The 21,920-nt window shown below is 44.2% G+C and overlaps 2 protein-coding genes across 2 annotated transcripts; one reads left to right on the top strand and one right to left on the bottom strand.

Moving 5' to 3' along the window:
• Positions 1 to 2,541: 2,541 nt before the first annotated feature.
• LOC115170036 (transcription factor HES-1-B-like) lies at positions 2,542 to 4,938 on the top strand. Its single transcript, XM_029726271.1, has 4 exons — positions 2,542 to 3,272; positions 3,405 to 3,500; positions 3,643 to 3,730; positions 3,904 to 4,938. The coding sequence occupies exons 1-4, from the start codon at positions 3,165 to 3,167 to the stop codon at positions 4,398 to 4,400; spliced, it is 789 nt and encodes a 262-aa protein (XP_029582131.1). The 5' UTR covers positions 2,542 to 3,164; the 3' UTR covers positions 4,401 to 4,938.
• Positions 4,939 to 18,173: 13,235 nt separating this feature from the next.
• Positions 18,174 to 21,683, bottom strand: zgc:153913 (LRR and PCC domain-containing protein). Its single transcript, XM_029726272.1, has 2 exons — positions 21,575 to 21,683; positions 18,174 to 21,253 (listed from the first exon to the last, which is right to left on the bottom strand). The coding sequence occupies exon 2, from the start codon at positions 21,226 to 21,228 to the stop codon at positions 19,651 to 19,653; it is 1,578 nt and encodes a 525-aa protein (XP_029582132.1). The 5' UTR covers positions 21,229 to 21,253; positions 21,575 to 21,683; the 3' UTR covers positions 18,174 to 19,650.
• Between the last annotated feature and the right edge of the window lie 237 nt (positions 21,684 to 21,920).

The following is a 21,920-nucleotide window of genomic DNA, read 5'->3' on the forward strand; positions in this document are numbered from 1 at the left end:
CATGTTTTTTTTTTTTGGAGGGGGGGACTGGTAATTTTACACATTGGGTGTAAAACAGGGTCCATGAACAGAAAAAACATGATTACATGGCGGATTCCCCTGGCTTTTGCCTCCTTATGTGTCCAAAAATAAAGATAATGTTGAAGTGTTTTTAAGGTCAGTATTGAGGTTTTATTTATATTCACATTATTAACAAAGTATTTGAAGTTACAGATGACTAGTTTCTTTGAAAAATAGAGAAGGCGCAGCAGACCTGTATTGTTGTTCCCCTCTTCTGTGATGTGGGCCCTGACCTTTTGGGGTCATTTGACCTGAAAGGTTTTAGGAGCTTTAAAAATGAGACGTTAGGGGACCTGAAGTCTGTCAAGAAGGTAATAGTCAGAGCAACCTGATAACCTTGTACTCTACGGTGATAGTTAATTTCTTCTGCATGTTAAAACCGAGACGTGAAGGTCATTGAGTGCAACTTGGAATCTATTAGTCACAAAAATGCGATGGTAGTTTACAGAGAGATTGTCTGTAAAGGCACAATGACCTGAAAAAGGCTTTCTTTCAAAAATAACACCGACGATGTTAATCAAGTACATTGACTAGTCACTCTTCAATTAGACAAAATGTAAATGCATTTCTGTGATTTTATTTTATTATGAACCAAGGGTAAAAAATCAGGAAACCCAGTTTTCAATTCAGTCGAGAAGTGAGTTGAAATGTAATGAATGAATTGAAAGATCAATCCCTGACCTCAGTAAATCATATAGTAAATACAGTGGCAAGAAAAAGTATGTGAATCCTTTGGAAATACCTGGATTTCTCCAAACATTGGTCATAAAATTTGATCTGGTCTTCATCTAAGTCACAGCAATTGACAAACACGGTGTGCTTGAACTAATAACACACAAATTATTGCATTTTTCTTTTTTCTTCTATATTGAATACAGCATTTAAACATTCACAGTGTAGGTTGGAAAAAGTATGTGAACCCCTAGGCTAATGACTTCACCAAAAGCTAATTGGAGTCCGGAGTCAGCTAACCTGGAGTCCAATCAATGAGACGAGATGTTGGTTAGAGCTGCCCTGCCCTATAAAAAACGAACACAATTTGAGTTTTCTATTCACAAGAAGCATTGCCTGATGTGAACCTTGCCTTGAACAAAAGAGATCTCAGAAGACCTAAGATTAAGAATTGTTGACTTGCGTAAAGTTGGAAAGGGTTACAAAAGTATCTCTAAAAGCCTTGATGTTCATCAGTCCACAGTAAGACAAAATGTCTATAAATGGAGAAAGTTCAGCACTGTTGCTACTCTCCCTAGGAGTGGCCATCCTGCAAAGATGACTGAAAGAGCACAGCGCAGAATACTCAATGAGGTCAAGAAGAATCCTAGTATCAGCTAAAGACATACAGAAATCTCTGGAATTTTCTAAAATCTCTGTTGTGTGATGTGTATGTCTATGATGTGTAAAACACTAAACAAGAATGGTGTTTGTGGGAGGACACCACAGAAGAAGCCACTGCTGTCCAAAAAAAACATTGTTGCATGTCTGAAGTTCGCAAAAGAGCACCTGGATGTTCCACAGCGCTACTGGCAAAATATTCTGTGGACAGATGAAACTACAGTTTAGTTGTTTGGAAGGAACACACAACACTGTGTGGAGAAAAAAAAGGCACACCAACATCAAAACCTCATCCCAACTGTAAAGTATGGTGGAGGGAGCATCATGGTTTTGGCTGTTTTGCTGCCTCAGGGCCTGGACAACTTGCTATCATCGATGGAGAAATTAATTCCCAAGTTTATCAATACATTTTGGAGAATGTAAGGCTATCTGTCCGCCAATTGAAGCTCAACAGAAGTTGGTTGATGCAACAGGACAATCAACCAAAACTCAGAAGTAAATCAACAACAGAATGGCTTCAACAGAGTAAAATATGCCTTCTGGAGTGGCCCAGTCAGAGTCCTGACATCAATCCGATTGAGATGCTGTGGCATGACCTCGAGAGCAATTCACACCAGACACCCCAAGAATATTGCTGAACTGAAACAGTTTGTAAAGAGGAATGGTCCAAAATTCCTCTTGACTGTTTGCAGGTCTGATCCGCAACTACAAAAAATGTTTGGTTGAGGTTATTGCTGTGAAAGGAGGGTCAACCAGTTATTAAATGCAAGGGTTCACATACTTTTTCCACCTCCACTGTGAATGTTTACATGGTGTGTTCAATAAAGACATGAAAACGTATAATTGTTTGTGTTATTAGTTTAAGCAGACTGTGTCTATTGTTGTGACTTAGATGAAGATCAGGTCCAATTTTAGGACCAATTTATGCAGAAATACAGGTAATTCCAAAGGGTTCACATACTTTTTCTTGTCACTGTATGTAGGGGAGTGTACTTGTGTGTGCGGGAGAAAGGCTGTCTTTACACAGGCAGCCCAATTCTGATCTAATTGGGGAAAAGATTTGATCTGTTTGGTCAAAAGACCAATTAGTGGCAAAAAATATCAGAATTGGGCTGCCTGTGTAAACACAGCCAAAGAGTGTGCGTGTGTGTGTGTGCGTGTGTGTCAAGGGTTGTCAATAGTGTACAACAAAAACGTATTGTTATTTAGAGTTTTTGTTCTAGGATCAATTAAACTGGGGAACGGGCCAATACATGTATTTTATCCACCTTCAATGACTGTTACAAATAACTATGACAACTGAAACCTTCATATTATATCAATACGTTTCATCAAATTGAACCTGTTGGAAGTTTCTGATCACGTAGTAGCCTATCTGTACTGTGTGCTGTGGACCACGGTCTCACCAGATAGCCAATGGAAGCCAACCGACCCCCTGGCAACGTGTCCCGCGCGCTCATTGGTAGAAGGTTGGAGAATTAAACTTTGGGACGATTCACACGAGCCATTCGCGTGCAGCTTCCTCTATAAATATGACCGGAGGTGAAAGTGACAGTGTTGACTTGTTATCAACACCGTACTGGCAGGTCGTTAACTGCAGGATGTAGCCTCAGCACGTTGTAATAAACACCTGTAACGAACAGCGTTGGTCAGAAAACAAGTACATGGCCGGTTTTTGAATATTCCTCAATAGGCTGGACTTAATTGAACCATTTTGGGACAAATGATTTGCTGAAGTTGACTGGACGATTGTGGGATATTAAAAATTGAAGATGCCGGCTGATATTTTGGAGAAAACTTCCCCATCTTCTGTTGCAGCCACTCCGTCGGGCGTAAATGGAAATCCAGATAAACTAAGGACTGCCTCAGAGCACAGAAAGGTAGGCCTACAGAAAAGCACGGAAATAAAACGATTCCTTTTTTTATATGTCAATTGGTGTTAATAAGTTACATGTCTAATAATCAATAAGTTACATGTCTAATAATCATGTGGTTTGTTTTTTTATTTCAAGTCTTCTAAGCCAATTATGGAGAAGAGAAGACGCGCGCGAATCAACGAAAGCCTTGGACAGCTCAAGACACTCATACTGGACGCTCTAAAGAAAGATGTACGTTTTTAAAAAAGCTTTTATAATCATAGAAATGTACCTCTACGACATATGCTTCTATAATTATGTTAATTTGATGGATTGAAACGAAGCTCAAATAGATTATTAATCATGTGTAATATTCTTCTTGATGTCTATTTAGAGCTCCAGGCATTCGAAGCTGGAGAAGGCAGACATCCTTGAGATGACTGTGAAGCACCTAAGGAATATGCAGCGTCTTCAAATTACTGGTAGGTTTCATTCTAGACGTGCATGTTTAAATTGCATCTGTGACTGTTCCCACAGTACTATATGCATAAGTCCATCAAACCTATTGATAGACCTACTGAGTATTATATAATTACATTTAAAGGATTTTCTGAACAATATATCCTCAAATACATCATATTATTTCACTTTACAGGCGCTATAAGCACGGATCCATCAGTCCTTGGCAAGTACAGAGCGGGATTCAGCGAGTGCATGAGTGAAGTCACCCGTTTTCTGTCCACATGTGAAGGGGTGAACATGGAGGTCATGTCCCAACTTCTCAGCCACTTAGCCGGTTGTGTGTCACAGATCAACACCGTAAACTACTCAACTCATCGCCAGAGCCTCCCCTACCCTCCGCATCCAACGCTTGGCCAAGCCATTGTGCAAATCCCAAGTGCGTCGCCTCAGAATGTAATCATGCCTTGCAAAAGTGGCTCGCCAATCAACTTCACATCAGAAGTGGCAAAATTATACAGTGGACTTCAGATTGTGTCAGCGACAGATGGACAATTCGCCTTTCTGATTCCAAGCGCGGCCCTTGCGCATATGAGCGTGCCAAACGCCCTACATGGCAATCCAACAGTTGCGGTGGCGGTGTCACCTGTTGCACCTCCCATCACTGCAGACTCCGTGTGGAGACCATGGTAGGGTCATTAGACTGAAGGACTTTTATGCACCATAACACATTTTTTTCTGATATCAGTTTTTGTATATTTTTGTATAGGCTGTTCAAAGCAATAGTCAAGAGTGATGCTTACTCACATGTTGTTGTTCTTTGATGGAGAATACACTTTTCCATGAGATATATTTTCAGTGATGTCATGATCATGTTTTATTGTTGTGATACAACAATTATTCAAATGCCCTCAAATGCCTTCCTTCAGGAAATCAATAAATTCTTCAAATGAAATTGCAATGTTTAACACCTGAAAATTGTGACTTCTTAACTACATTTAAAATAATTGGCTATCCTTGCCCTAATGATACCCACATGAAAAACTACTACAGTTTACTATAGAATACCACAGTACTTAGAATTATGTTGTAAACTGTAGTATACTGTAGAGTACTATACTACACAGTAATATATCTTGAGCATGTGTTGTACTTACTATAGAATATACACTACCGTTCAAAGAAAAATCCATGTCTCAGACTGACCAATAAAAAGAAAAGATTAAGATGAGCAAAAGAACACAGACACTGGACAGAGGAACTCTGCCTAGAAGGCCAGCATCCCAGAGTCGCCTCTTCACTGTTGACGTTTAGACTGGTACTATTTAAAGAAGCTGCCAGTTGAGGACTTGTGAGGCGTCTGTTTCTCAAACTAGACCCTCTAATGTACTTGTCCTCTTGCTCAGTTGTGCACCGGGGCCTCCCACTCCTCTTTCTATTCTGGTTAGGGCCAGTTTGCAATGTTCTGTGAAGGGAGTAGTACACAGCGTTGTACGAGATCTTCAGTTTCTTGGCAATTTCTAGCATGGAATGGCCTTCATTTCTCAGAACAAGAATAGACTGACGAGTTTCAGAAGAAAGTTCTTTGTTTCTGGCCATTTTGAGCCTGTAATCGAACCCACAAATGCTGATGCTCCAGATACTCAACTAGTCTAAAGAAGGCCAGTTTTATTGCTTCTTTAATGAGAACAACAGTTTTCAGCTGTGCTAACATAATTGCAAAAGGGTTTTCTAATGATCACTTAGCCTTTTAAAATGATAAACTTGGATTAGCTAACACAACGTGCCAGTGGAACACAGGAGTGATGGTTGCTGATCATGGGCCTCTGTACGCCTATGTAGATATTCCATAAAAAAATCTGCTGTTTCCAGCTACAATAGTCATTTACAACATTAACAATGTCTACACTGTATTTCTGGTCAATTTGATGTTATTTTAATGGACAAAAATGTGTTTTTCTTTCAAAAACAAGGACATTTCTAAGTGACCCCAAACTTTCGAACGGTAGTGTATATATAGTATACTGTAGAATACTAAAGTAAATACAACAATATACTCCAGACCGCAACAACACTACAGTAAATACTACAGTAATATCTGCAAAAACACTACAGTCCATAAAAACACTACAGTAATTTCTATAATATATACTACAGTATTTCATTTCCATATACCCTGCCCATTCCCCTCCCCCATATCCCAATTTGTTCAGCTCATAAGTGAGAAACCTACATGACAGGTATAGATCACATATTGTGTTCCCTACAGGTTGTATAAAAGAGCAGAAGCTCTGAACCATCCATTCAGACCTCATTCCTTCCTTCCTACCTACCTACCTACCTACCTACCTACCTACCTACCTACCTACCTACCTACTACCTACCTACCTACCTACCTACCTACCTACCTACCTACCTACTTATTTACAGGTTATGGAAAATGTGCTATTTGAGTATTTTGTTGAGGACAAAGCCCCCACTGCTATGTCAAAGATAATTAAAAAAATTACTATAGTAAATATAACAGTAATGTCTGCAAAAAATCAACAGTAAATACTACAGTATACTATAGTGATGTCCACAACACTACAGTATACTATAGTCATGTCCGCAACACTACAGTAAATACTACAGTATACTATAGTCATGTCCGCAACACTACAGTAACTACTGCACTATACTATAGTCATGTCCGCAAAGTATTCACTGTAGTGTTTTTTGGGGACTTTAGTCTGCAAAAACACTATAGTGAATACCACATTAAAGTCCACAAAAACAACACGATCAAAACAATAGTATTTAACCATAGTATACTAGTATTTTGTCATGTGGGTGTTCTGTGATTGAATACCCTATTAAGGCTGATCTAACCACAGAAATAAATGAAACACAGAATTATCGGATCTTGGACTATGCACCGAACACAGAACAGCTCTTTCTGCTGAGCAAACCAAAAAATCTTCCTTCTCATCCAACCTCACCTCTGAGCTATCATTGATCGGTGAAGGGGCATGCAAGAGTTCTATGAATTAACATTCAAGCCTGTACTGTAGACACACCAACCCATGGCCATGTTCTAGTGCTCTGACTCTAGTGTTATCTTCCCATCTCATCCCTGTTAGCCTCATCTGTCTTCTGCTTCTTCTTTTTCCCCGGCTGGAAATAAATAACTCTTAGATGAGGTGAGGAACCTGAGAGGTTGTGAGAACGACTCTCAGCCCAGCAGGCAACGGCCAGGATAGGGGTGGGGGAGGTGGTGAGTCTGTCGCACATGAGCAGGGCTGCCTGCCACAGAGGAAATCTTGACATACAGGACAGGAGCTGAACATGGGGAGGGAAGGTTCCAGAGGAAGGGAGGGTGGAGAGAGAGAAGGGAGAACAGAGAGAGGTTCTGGAGGGAGGGTAGGGAGAAAGTTGGGAGGGCCAGACAAAATGTTCCTAGCTTGTTACCAATACCCAATGACTATATACATGTGACACGCAATGACTTTATGGTGACCCCCTCCATGCATGCTGTTGCTCCGGGTAGAGGTTACCAGAGGGGACAGATCTAGGGTGCGAGTAATGGGGTATACGACAACAAAAGTAACGTCAAGCTACATTTTTTACTGGGTGGTTCGAGCACTGAATGATGATTGGCTTAAAGCTGTGGTATATCAGACCGTATACCACGGGTATGACAAAACATTTATTTTAACTGCTCTAATTACGTTGATAACCAGTTTATAATAGTAATAAGGCACCACAGGGATTTGTGGTATATGGCCAATATACCACGGCTAAGGTACTCTGCGTTGCGTTGTGCATAAGAACAGCACCTCCTCAGGCCTCATTGCTTAAGTATACTACATTAAATTCACGAGGTTCAGGAGTTTTATTATGTGCTCTTCATTCTTTAGAATATTTATCTTAAAAAAGTAGAAATGCTTTTACGTAAGTAGTGGTAAGAAATGATACAGAAACAAGGTAACTTGCGTTTTGCTCCCGAAGGTGTGACAATGCTCCGCTCAAATCATGACTGACACTCGTGACTGTGAGTCAAGCTTGTCATTAAGCTAAAAGGGATACTCCCAAACATCACAATGCATTTTGAATGTAACTGGATGGTGCAAATCAGACTAATAGCTAAATTATTCAAAGTGACCTGAACCCCTATTTGATTTACATACAGGAAGTGCATGTTTGCACATGGGATCTTGGCGGCTTATCTTAGCGACAGGCGGGGAATAGCGCTGCTGTCTATTTAACGGTCTGGCACCCAGCTAATGGAGTGACTAGCACAGTGTGTGTCCAGTGTGTGTCCAGGGTTGAATGCTCCCACAGAGGGCCATAAGGAGAGCTTGACCAGGGGTCACAGGTGCCTGTCACGCTGCCTCACAGGACTGGACTAGCCTAGAACCAGATCTGTTTGTGTTGCCTTGCAACTCTGTTTGGCATGACAATGACCATATGAGTTGGCAAGACAGCACAAACAGATCTGGGACGAGGCTTGGACTGGACAGCTCCAATACAACATGCAGTCTGAAATATTCTAGTCCCTCTGTCACTATAGGACACCGTTCTGACAACATGAAGAAGGTAGAGCTGGTGGAAAATGAGAGAGCAATAATCTGAGTGTTTGTGATTGAACTGATTTATTAAAAAAATCAAAAAAATCAGCAATTTACCTCCATGGTCTTATTGTAAGAGTGCAGACATCAGTCTGCATTACAAACTTGTCTGAAAATAATTTCCAATGTGTAGTATTTGAAGTGATACAGTGCAATTGGGCATCTTTGTCACACTTTTAAGATATCACCCCTAGAAAATGGCTGAACACCTTTGGGTTAAATAGATTTGCTTTTTTAAACTTTGGTGGCTCAGTAACATAATTACGTTTCATCATAAAAGGTATTTTCATTATCGAACAACTTTCTAACTCAGCATATTTTCAACTTGGAAACACAGCAAAATCCCTCTCTCTTCCCAAATAATGTCAGTCAAACCCGCTCCTGCTCATAATGCAGTCAATTAAGTTTACAGTACATCTCTGTTTGACCAAAACATACCATCCTGGCAATGTGTAAGAGCCCTAAAAGCCAAATAGAGCCTCCCTGATCAGAACTGGCCTTTGAGAAAGGGCCCCACAACACAAAAACAAAGGCAGGCCCCTCAATGGCTCAATGACTCCTCTCTGTGTGGCCCTCTCACTCTTCATAAAGGACCCAGCTCTTGTTTATCCAGGAAGAGGTTTAATGGTCCGCAGGGGGGAGGACCATGCTGTCACTTTCACCATGCTGGGACTAGAGGCTCATTGTTGAGTAGGTCCCAAGACTCCTCTAAGGCCAGGCTACTCTCTTCAGAGACAAGAGGGCTACTACTGAGTCTCTGCTCAGATTTTAGTTTCTTCTAGCCAATCGCCAGCTCCTCTCTCAACTCCTTCCTGTGGACCACCTGAAGTATAATGGATGCATTTGGACTGGTGTTGGGTGGAGGCCGGCCCGGGATTTAACAACAGCTGAGGGTCACTCTACTCAGAGAAATATCAACACTGTTTACCAGTGCTAGCTAAGACATTGGCCCAGCCAGTCTCATTCTTCTCCTTTCCCCTCCTTCCTGCCTCTTTTCTTCTATTGCGGGCCTTCCAGGCCTTCCCTCTCGCCCCCTGGGTTTGATGCTCGTTTTTCCCATACCTTCTAAAAGGGAGTATGACAAGCTTTAAGTTAGCTCAGGCCTGGCCCCTCAGTGTAATCTGTGATGGATGAGTTGTTGGTCACAAAGACAGTGACATGGTGACAGGAACCCTGCTATGGGAAACCTATCTTCCTGACATGTATCGGAAACCTCCGCTGTGACTGCCTCTATGGTGAATTGGCCTGTATTTTTCTTGGGGGCTGTAACAATGTTTTCCAAGGGTGAACTCTATGGGCAAATAGTTCACATGCAATGGTGACGCTAAACAAATCCATAGATTATGCATTTGACATCAGTGGTGAATGAATTCAGATACTTGTGAACTAGAGAATGGCCCCTCGTCAACACATCCTATTCTCTTCTCTTTGAGTTATGAGCTTGTTATTGAAAACAAGATAATTATTCTCAAGGACTTACATACTTGGACATGAAGGTTGTGCAGATACATGAATGTGTATCATCACAGGCCAGCAAACCCTTTCATGCTTGGGTATGAATGCCTAGAATTCTCTAGTTATACATGCATAATGTGTCGGTGACTATTAGTGTCCATATAATATTGTTCATTATTATCCAAAAGGCAAACACGGATCCTAGATCAGCACTCCTACTCTGAGACACTTTTTGAAGGTCCTATGCCGTGTTTACTTAGCTTTTAAACAATGTTGTCAAGTGGCAACATGACAATCTGACATCTCAATGGTTGAATTTTTCGCTGTAGAGACGACAATTGCTGTGGAATGATGTCACATGTCTCAAATCAAGGATATGACTACTGCACTTCATCACTAGCTACCAGATCTTCAAAGATGTTGGCTTTGGTGTCTGCCGGTCTCGTTTGAGGGTTCCTTTCTACTCCTGTTCTTGTTACGCTTGGCTCTCTGCCCATATGGGGTTATGGCCAGTGCCATAAAGATACACTTTCACTGCAGGTGTCCCTTCAAAGTAAGACAGCCCCATAACTCAGGATGGTTCGGTTACAACCTTGGCCTTTTAGGCTGTCGGTCTTTCTGACGGGGCAGGCGGACAGGAGACTGAAGGACCATGTGTGAGGCATCCGAGGGTGACCGTTGAGAAGGCTTGCAAAAGTTGTATGGGGATTTTAGCGGTGTGTATGTATCCCTGACTCAAGGTGTGGTTTAGAGGGAGTTTTAGGGGTGTGTATGTATCCCTGACCCAAGGTGTGGTTTAGAGGGGGTTTTAGGGGTGTGTACGTATCCCAGACCCAAGGTGTGGTTTAGAGGGGGTTTTAGGGGTGTTTATGGGGACTTGTGGGGACTTGTGGATGCCTTGCCCAAAATATTGCAGGCCTGTTGCATCCCGGCTTATTGTGGTCCAAAAGTCATCCTGACTAGAAGCAGGACTTTCTGATCATGTGATCATGCTCTTATTAAAATATAATCATATGATTTGTATCTGTTTGTTGGATCCCCACCTGAAGCATGGTAATTATAGAATATGTCCCAGATCTGTTTGTGTTGTTTGTGTCCAACTCATATGGTGTTAGCACGACAATGACCATAGGAGTTGGACACAAACAACACAAACAGGTCTGGGACCAGGCTGTGGATATTCCTATTTAGATTGCTTAAAGAAGCCATCAACATGTCAATCCCTCCTCCACAGACTTCGTAGTGTTTTAAAGCTGGAATCCTTACAGCTCTCCAGCCTCTGTTTCGGTAACAAGCTGAGGGATGGGGCTGGAGAAATGTAATCCCTTTCAAGTTCATAGACAGAGTTATGGACGCAAGGACTGACCATCCATGATATCAAATGTGTAGTTTTAACCATGTTTTGAGGCTTTATAGTGTTTACGTTGTTTACAAACATTGGAGTAAAACAAGCTTATATTTTGGGTTCTGATGGGGTACAGCTGTTGAACTAAGCTCATGAGACATTATTTATAAGTTATATTCTTCAAGAATCAATGGATATATATCATTCATTTCTAAGTCCAAAATTGGATGTAGCAACTAAGGACTCTAAATTTAAGGAGTACCACCATGATTTTGTCTAGTAATTACTTGCAGCATGATAGATACGTTGTTGTTTTAAAAAGGAGGGATTATCTTTCCAATATTGTCTTGGAGCCTCTACAACTCTTTCTCCACAACTCTTCATTGGAATCCCCATTGACTTGGCTATCTACAAACTACACTGAATAACAATATAAAACACAACATGCAACATGAGTTACAGTTCATATAAGGAAATCGGTCAATTGAAGTAAATGAATTAGTCCCTAATCTATGGATTTCACATGACTGGGAATACAGCTATGCATTTGTTGGTCACAGACACCTTAAAAACAAAATGTAGGGGCGTGGATCAGAGCACCAGTCAGTATCTGGTGTGACCACCATTTGCCTCATGCAGCTCGACACATCTCCTTCGCATAGAAGTTATAAGGCTGTGGAATGTTGTCCCACTCCTTTTCAATGGCTGTGCGAAGTTACTAGTTGCTGGTGGGTACTGGAACACGCTGTCATACGCGTCAATCCAGAGCATCTCAAACACGCTCAATGGGTGGTGACATGTCTGGTGAGTATGCAGGCCCTGGAAGAACTGGGACATTTTCAGCTTCCAGGAATTGTGTACAGATCCTTGCAACATGGACTGTGCATTATCATGCTGAAACATGAGGTGGTGGCGGTGGATGAAAGGCACGACAATGGGCCTCAGGATCTCATCATGGTATGTCTGTGCATTCAAATTGCCATCAATAAAATGCAATTGCGTCCGTTGTCCGTAGCTTATGCCTGCCCATACCATAACCCCACCATGGGGCACTCTGTTCAAACCGTTGACATCAGCAAACCGGTTGCTCACACAACGCCTTACACACTGTCTGCAATCTGCGTTGCACAGTTGAAACCTGTGAAGAACACACTTCTCCAGTGTGCCGGTGGCCATCGAAGGTGAGCCTTTGCCCACTTAAGTCGGTTAAGACGCCGAACTGCAGTCAGGTTAAGACCCTGGTGAGGACAACGTGCAGATGAGCTTCCCTGAGACGGTTTCTGACAGTTTGTGAAGAAAGTCTTCGGTTGTGCAAACCCACAGTTTCATCAACTGTCTGGGTGGCTGGTCTCAGACAATCCCACTGGTGAAGAAGCTGGATGTGGAGGTCCTGGGCTGGCGTGGTTACAAGTGGTCTGCGATTGTGAGGCTGGTTGGATATACCAAATTCTCAAAAATTACATTGGAGGCGGCTTTTGGTAGAGAAATGAACGTTCAATTCTCTGGTAGCTCTGGTGAACATTCCTGCAGTCAGCATGCCAAATGCACGCTTCCTCAAAACATGAGTGTCACGACTTCCGCCGTAGTCGGCTCCTTTCCTTGTTCGGGCAGTGTTCGGCGGTCGACGTCACCGGCTTTCTATCCATCGCCACTCCATTTTCCATGTATCCATTTGTTTTGTCTTGTTCCCTGCACACCTGGTTTTCATTCCCCAATCAATTCATATGTATTTATTCCTCTGTTCCCCATCATGTCTTTGTGTAGGATTATTTGTGTTACGTGTATTTTGATATTTTGGATATTGTTAGGCGCATTACTTTTTGTCTATGTTCCGTGTTTTGGGCACATTTTTATTTTTGTGCTGTCATTTTGACCGGAATAAAAAGTGTGCCTGTTTACTACACTCTGTTCTCCTGGCCATGGAGACGCAGGGGGTTCACGATGAGAGAATCAGTCTCTTTCTCATTGACATTTTTACATTTTAGTCATTTAGCAGACGCTCATCGTGATATTGTGAGCGGACCAGCCACCACCGGCCTGAGGAGAGACACATGGAACGAGGGGTTAATATGGTAATCGGGTGGAAGCTGTAACCTGTAACATACCTCATTTACTCTCCTTGGGACTTTGAATAGCCCCACAAACCGCGGGCCCAGCTTCCGGCAGGGCAGGTGGAGGGGCAGTTTTGGGGTCGAGAGCCAGACCCTGTCCCCTGGTGCGAACACCGGGGCCTCACTGCGGTGACGGTCCGCGCTGGTCTTTTGGCGCAGCGTGGCCTGCTTGAGATGGCCATGGGTGGCTTCCCAGGTCTCCTCTGCACGTCTGAACCACTCGTTCACCGCAGGAGTCTCGGTTTGACTCCGATGCCACGGTGCCAGAACCGGCTGGTACCCCAATACACACTGAAAGGGGGAGAGGTTAGTGGAGGAGTGGCAGAGTGGCGGAGCGAGTTCTGCGCCATCTCTGCCCAGGGCATGAACGCCGCCCACTCCCCCGGCCGGTCCTGGCAATAGGACCGCAGAAACCTGCCCACATCCTGGTTCACTCTCTCCACCTGCTCATTACTCTCGGGGTGAAAACCCGAGGTAAGGCTGATCGAGACGCCCAAACGTTCCATGAACGCCCTCCAGACTCTCGAAGTGAACTGGGGACCCCGATCAGACACTATATCCTCAGGCACCCCGTAGTGCCGGAAGACGTGTGTAAACAGGGCCTCCGCAGTTTGTAGGGCCGTAGGGAGACCGGGCAGAGGGAGGAGACGACAGGACTTAGAGAAACGATCCACAACGACCAAGATCGTGGTGTTCCCCTGTGAGGGAGGAAGATCCATTAGAAAATCAACCGACAGGTGTGACCAAGGCCGTTGTGGAACGGGTAAGTGATGTATGTAGCTTACCTCTGGGCACGTGCCTAGGAGCCTTACACTGGGCGCACACCGAGCAGGAGGAAACATAAACCCTCACGTCCCGAGCCAAGGTGGGCCACCAGTACTTCCCAGACAGACAGCGCACCGTCCGACCGATCCCCGGATGACCAGAGGAGGGTGATGTGTGGGCCCAGATAGATCAACTGGTTACGGACAGCAGACGGAACGTACTGAAGTCCGACCGGACACTGGAGTGGAGCGGGTTCAGTACGCAAGCCCGCTCAATGTCCGCGTCCAGCTCCCACACGACCGGCGCTACCAGGCAGGAGGCCGGGAGAATGGGAGTCTGATCCATGGGCTGCTCCTCTGTGTCATACAGCCGGGACAGTGCGTCTGCCTTAACATTCTGGGAACCTGGTCTGTAGGACAGGGTAAACACAAAACGGGTAAAGAACATGGCCCACCTTGCCTGACGAGGATTCAGTCTCCTAGCTGCCCGGATGTACTCCAGGTTGCGGTGGTCAGTCCAGATGAGGAAAGGGTGTCCAGCTGGTCAAACCACCCTCACGTTTGTCCAGCTCCTCGTCTCCTGCCTCAGATGGAAGAGGCGCTCACCCGCCGCTCTATCCTCGGGTGGGTGGTCGAAGACTGCCTGGAAACGGCGGGTAAACTCCTCAAACTGCTCCAACGCCGCATCTCCCTCTCTCCACACGGCGTTGGCCCACTCCAGGGCTTTCCCGGTGAGGCACAAGACGAGGGCGGACACCTTCTCACGGCCCGACGGAGCCGGGTGGACGGTGGCCAGGTATAGGTCCAGTTGTAGAAGGAACCCCTGGCAGTTCGCAGCCTTCCCATCGTATTCCTGGGGCAGGGAGAGACAAATCCCACTGGGACCAGGATGAAGAGGGGCGCTCAGTGGAGACCCCGGTTGTGCTGGTGGAGGCGGTGGAAGAACTCCCTGTCTCTCCCAGCAGTCCATTGTCTGGACAACGCGGTCCATGGCGGTGCCAAGATGTTGGAGCATTGCTGCGTGCTCCCGGACACGTTCCTCCACCCCTATAACCGGGGTACCTGCTCCTGCTGACTCCTTAGTAGCGGTCCGTAATTCTGTAATGCGATGCTACTGGCGGCAGAGAAGCCAGGCGCAGGAGAGCGGAAACTGATTTACAACGGTTGTGTTTAATAACCATAAACCACCGTCAACAGAATAATACAATAAATGGGTCAAACAAAACCCAGTAACTACCAGCATACCGTGCACAAGCACTACAACAAACAATTACGGACAAGGACATGGGGGGGAACAGGGGGTTAAATACACAACATGTAATTGATGGAATTGGAACCAGGTGTGATGGAAGACAAGACAAAACCAATGGAAAATGAAAAATGGATCGGCAATGGCTAGAAGGTCGGTGACATCGAACGCCGCCCGAACAAGGAGAGGGACCAACTTCGGCGGAAGTCATGACAGATGGATTGTTTTGGCAAAGGAGAAATGCTCACTAACAGGTATGTAAACAAATTTGTGGACAAAATTTGAGAGACATTTTCTGGGATATTTTATTTCAGCTCATGAAACATGGGACCCACTTTACATGTTGTGTTTATACTTTTGCTCAGTGTATAATTGAAAACAACAATAAAAACATTGAAATGGGGAATCTCCATTGAGATACAACAAAGCATGAGTTGCATGCATAATAACAAACACTCCATCTGGAGTGTCCCAAGTGTCACAAACAAAACCAGGATCTCCGTTATAAGAGCAGGTCCCTCAGGTCCCTCAGGTCCCTCTGTCCAGGGCTGCTGATTCATTCTTCCTCAATAATTGTAATTTGGTGATAAGAAGCTTAAATTCTCTTGTTATCCTCCCACAGAGGAGACTGGGTGAAGAGCAGTGCAGCTAGAAGGGATTACCATTTGGGCCTGCTCTCCTCATCCACATAACATCAGCATCAGGTCAGCTGTTCCTAATTTGGTCAGCGAAACTCATTGTCTCATGCCTTGGGTGTTTGGATGCATAAAGAGGGAGGAATATTAACCCCCAGGAATGAAGGGTAAACAGGCCTGTTTGTGTTTAGGGGGGGATGTGGCTCATCATTGTATCATGGTGCATGAGTATGAGGGAGAGACCTGTGGCAGAATGCGACAGGTAGCCTAGTGGTTAAGAGCATTGGGCCAGTAACCGAAAGGTATCTGGTTTGAATCCCTGAGCTGACTAGGTGAAAAATAGGTATATGTGCCCTTGAGCAAGGCACAGAAGAGCATCTGCTAAATAACCAAAATGTTTCAAATGGCACTGAATCCACAGTGCTGGCTCTCAATCCGCCATTGACTGAATTGGTCGACAACTGACTGTAAGTGAGATGATGAGGATAAACATTGTAGATATAAAACATTACTACCTTGCAAAATGGTTTTAGCCTGTAATGTAGACCTATTGTCTTTTATACGAGTGAATTGATATATGACCTTGTCTTATCTCTATGATGTCCTGACTTGAACCTGTTACAATTACACTCTCACAACAAAGGCGATACCCAGAGGCTATAACTGCCCCAGAGGTTATAACTGCCTCAGTCTACAACTGCCCCAGAGTCTACAACTGCCCCAGAGGCTATAACTGCCCCAGAGGCTACAACTGCCTCAGTCTACAACTGCACCGGAGTCTACAACTGCCCCGGAGTCTACAACTGCCCCAGAGGCTATAACTGCCCCAGAGGCTATAACTGCCCCAGAGGCTATAACTGCCCCAGAGGCTATAACTGCACCAGTTGTGTATCGTCTCAAAGCCTCTGACCACAAATGATGGCCATAACCAAAACCCTCTCCTCAGGTTGTAGATCTCAGACGACCTATCCCCTTTGTCCTCTGAGCTCTGGTCTTCCCTCTCAGCCACTCTCCTCTCCTTGGCTGTCCTAAACTCTGTGGGAAACCTCTCAGCGCATTTGTGTCATTGGACATTGTGTGTCCTGGGAGATAATGCCCCCACTTCGAGATCCCGCATCCCTTCCATACAATCCCCACCCTTCCAGCTGAAGAGGTGCTGTGTGAAGTATGGTGCCCAGCACTAACTAGCCTATAAGTGAAGGACTGGGGGTTAAAAGGTGGTTTTCAACCAGCTTCGCAGGACAGCAGCACAGCCTCTTAACTCCCTCCCCACTGCTGTAAATTTACCATTCCATCACTTCTATTCCCCTGCTGGTAACTGTCAGTGATGGTCTAATGGATCTTAATGACTGATTTGATGGTGATGATAACTCTATTAAAGTTACAGGAGAAAGGAGATAAGAGAGGGGTCCCGATCTGGCTAATTGACCTCTCCTCAGGACATCAGTCATTGCAGCTGCCGATTGGGTTGTTAGCCGTATGGTTGTAATCAAGCTAATTTACAGTCTGATTGATTTATGTTGATGTTAGTATTTTACCTGTTATAACTGTCCCTAAGTGCAAATAAAGATGGTAAACTTTATACCGGTGTAAATAAAGGGACAAACTTCATACCGGTGCAAAGCTGCTCTGCATTCCATACCGAGTAGCTGATTGATTGAAAAGACAAGTTTTAAATTAATTCTAGAATTGTGTTCAATCAACAAAATGCTAAACCTCAAATTCCATTTGTATTTTTGGGTTAGTGTCCAGCTTCGTCTTAATGGCTGAATAGACTTGTTGTGCACCAAAGCTATAGGCAGCTGGCCCCAGGCATAAGCGACAAAAGCGAGAGTTGAGAGTAAGAATAGTAGTACACCAAGCACAATTTCTAAATTCGGCTGTGCTTCAGCAGTAGTTGGTAGTTAGTCTAGCCAGCTATCTAAACTTGCAGTTATCATTGCCAAATACAAACCGGTACGCAGGGCACATACCCTTACCTCTAGGGGGCCCTCTATGATTTTGTTAGTCATTCTCACTCAGATATCATACTGTATTAACATGGCATAAGTCATTGCAAAATGGGTACAATTAAAGGAAATTAGCTTTAAAACTATGCCCCATGAGAAAATGTGTAGAATTGCAGGAAATTAACTTTCAAACTTTCATTTTTCTCTCCGCTGTCAAGAGGGGGACCGCTAAAAAGTTTTAACGCTAGTTGGGTGGCTCCCCAACCAAATCTCGCTTAGGGCCCCTAAAAGGCTAGTTATAGGACCAGTGATATTTGAGTGAACACCCCAGTACTTATATTGTGCTCATTTGGTGATCATTAGATATGTGTATTGGGACAAATATTTCCCAACAATTCATGTTTACCTCTTAGTTTTGGTCAAGTGAGGATTACTCTGTTTCATGCCATCCCTGCCAACTTTGGACGCTGCTACTTTGTCATTTGAATTGTGATGTCAGCTCAGACCAAGGACACAATTGACCCGATGACCCCTGGCCCTTATAAACCCTGGGGTTAGAGTGCTTTATTCAAGGTGTTGTCTTCTGTGGGCCCCACTCATCCCTTTCCCCTTCTCCCCCCTCCTTCCTCATCTCTCTCTTTTCTCTCCCTGGTACTATCATCTTCTCCTGTGTCCAGGGGCAGAGGGGTGTGAAGACAAGTCTCTGTGGACGACTTGTTTGTCTCGATCAACTTTTAAACCCCAGAATAAAAGAGTGAGAGAAGCTCTTAAATTGATCTCCATGGGGGAGATTTGTATGCACCTGCACCCATGCTTAAGTTTGTTGGATTTGTGTTCCAGAATTTTGTTTTCTCTGATTTCGCTATAACATCTTTGATCTTTTGCAGGGTCTTTCTTATTTAAATTATTTATAATAAATGATAATACAAGAGTTATTCAAATATATTTCCAAATGGATTACTCCACATGGACTACTCCAAATGGACTACTTCACATGTTAACTGCATTGATTACTTTAAAATGGAGAGAAACAAGGTTACCACATTAATTATATTGTCTTCCACAGGAGGATTAATAGTTTTAGAGATGTTCAATTAGCCATACACTGATTGTCAGTTAAATTCATTCAGACTAATCAACTACACAAAACAACAAATTTCATTGCTGGCGTGGTTGAAAGCAGTATGTGAATTTGTTGTTGCATGTCAACAGAGTTACCATCTACTACATCTAAACATGTGTGTTGATGTTTGAGAATCTACAGATAATCTACAAGTGACAGTGGTGCCGAAAGTGTGAGTAAACTTAAGGAACATGGCCAGTGAAGTCAATGGAGGAATAGAGTCATCTGCTGGCAAGAGCAGACATTGCAGTAGATATATCTGTTAGTATATGATTGTGTGGATGGTACTATGTTCATTACATTGTCTCTAGAACTCTAGGGATGAACTTTGAACCTCGCAAAAGATAGTTCATCCACCTCTCTTATCTCTCAGCTATGAGTGGGAAACACCGTCAGCCTGGTTATCAGTTTTTAGTTTAGTTAAAAGTCTGTACAATATTGACATTGGCAGTAGGAGAGATTTGTTTAAGCCCATACCAATACTGCTTGTGTCCGCAAGACATCATATTATAAATTATTCAAAGCCAATACCTTCAAAATTAAATGAAATTCAGGTGGAATTCACTCTCATCTACAGTATGTTGGCATATAAAATATTGTGTGTTTGATAAAACTCTATGATGTACATAGATGGATAAAGAAAATCCAATCTGCATAGAGAAGTTATTGCAAAGCTTCAGCCAATGCACTGATAAACACCATTCACACAGTGAGAGTTATAGTCCCATTGCTACACTGTGAAGATTCTGCCCAGTCCTTTTTCATGATGTACTCAGACGTGGTGCCGTCCCCTTCTTTGAAATGCACCATAAGTCTCAGTGGGGAACATTTAGTCACTTTGCACTTGATAGTCATGTTATCGTTGATGAACTGGACAGTACACTTGCTAGGGTGTGGCCTCTCTTCCAAGCCTTGGAAGGAGGTGGCTTTGGCTCTAGAAGAGAAATTACCTGGACACACCAGCTGGTCCCTCTCTAAGGAGACCAGACCCTGTCCTCTCAAAGGCTCAGGGCCTTTACAATACACATTACTCAGGTCCTCCACCATGTGACCGTGCTCCGCCACATAGTCATACAGATGTAGCATGTGGCAGTCGCAGCTCCAGGGGTTCCTGCGCAGTCTCATCACATTCTCGTGTAAGAACGGGTCAAAGAAGCCCTGAGGAAGGGTCTGGAGGTTGTTCTCTGAGAGGTACAGCTGCTCCAAGAAGGCCTGGTCCTCAAACAGCATGGCCTCCAGAGAGCTCAGGTTGTTATTCTGCAGGTGGACGATTTCAATCTTGGTGAGATCTTGGAAGATAGTTCCCGGCAGCGATGTGAGCTGGTTCTCCGAGAGGTCCAGGTTTTGCAGGCCCGTCAGGTTCCGAAAGACGTCCTCTGGAAGGTTAGTGAGCTGGTTCATTGATAGAAACAGGTGTGTGAGACTGGTTAGACGGCCGAACGAGTCAGGCGAAAGCTGAACCAGCCTGTTGCCTTTGAGATCCAGCTCTTTCAAGCCAATGGGAAAGGTTCCAGAGCTCACATTTGTGATCAAGTTGCTGCGAAGGTTCAGCTCTTCTAGTTTCTGTAAATGTGAAAAGACACCCTGAGGGAGGTAAGATATCTGGTTTCCCTGCAGGCAAAGCTCTTTCACGTGGGAGATGTTGTGGAAAGTGTCTGGCAAGAGGACGTTGATCATATTGTAGCCCAGTTTGAGGGACTCTAGCTGGGACAAGCCGCTGAGGAGCTCCTTGTCCACCCCTGTGAGCATGTTCAGGGACAAGTCAAGAGTGTGAATACTCAGGTTCTGGAAGAGCTGCCTGGGCAGGTGGGAGATGATGTTGCCCTTCAGCTGAAGAGTCCTCAGCTTCTGAAGCGAACTGAAGAGGCCGTCATTCAGTGACTTGAACCTGTTGAAGTTGAGCAAAAGTTTGGTGAGGTTTCTCTGCTTGCTGAAAGTACCTGGGTTCAAACAATCCAGCCAAGAGTTGCCGCTGATCTCCAGCTCCTCGAGCCCGGTCAAGCGATCAAAGGCCATGGTGGAGACATCCCGCAGCAAATTGTTGAAGAAGACCAGCTTGGTGAGATGGTGGCTGTACTGCATCGTGATCGAGCCCAGGTGCGTCATTCCCGTCGTCATAATGACCAACTCCTTCACCTGTGTGGAGATGTTCGTGGGCATGCTTCTCATGCTCTCCTCAGAACACATCACCTTAGTCGACGTGAAACACTGGCATCTGGGAGGACAATTTATGTCGGAAGTGTTCCCTTGGTAAGAGAGGTGGAGCATCAGCCATAACATGGAACCAGTCTTTCCACATTATTCACTGTAGAAATTAGAATGAAGAGATTTGAATGAAATGTATATTCTAGTATTTCAAATACCTCTGTTCTTTGAGTGAGCACATTGAGTACAGTGGGCAAAATGGAACACTTTCCCCAAATGTATTGGGTGAGGGGAATTACAATTCAGCTAGATGCTGACTGTGATGTTGACATCAACCCTCTAGAAAAGCCTCCCTGATATTTAGTATTTCACAGAAAGTAATGCTATTAGCTAACAATTTTTAAGACATAGCAGGGCCATTGCTGACTGTTTGATATTCTGTTTCTTAATCTCATAATCAAGAAAACCAATCATAACTTACCTGTGTTTTGTATCGGTGTTTAGAATTCCCACAAAGCAGAGGAAATAAATTCCCTTGTGGATTTGAGGGCTGAGTCCAACTGAGTCCAACACTGTGCAAATCCACCCACAACATACCTACATTAGGCAAGACAAACCCTTTGGCTGTTGGACAGATTCTGTCATTCAATCATTAGCTCACAGGGGACGAGGACGGGGCAGTTTCCGAAATCAAATGGGGCTGCTGAGATTCAAGGTGGTTGGTATGATATACAGTAGATATAGGGGGCCCATTTTGGAGACACTCTACACTGGTCATTGGGCGCTGCACTGTGACTGCCCTCTGTGTGTGTGTGTGTGTGTGTGTG

This window comes from Salmo trutta, chromosome 31 (assembly GCF_901001165.1).
Source record: "Salmo trutta chromosome 31, fSalTru1.1, whole genome shotgun sequence".
Classification (NCBI taxonomy): domain Eukaryota; kingdom Metazoa; phylum Chordata; class Actinopteri; order Salmoniformes; family Salmonidae; genus Salmo; species Salmo trutta.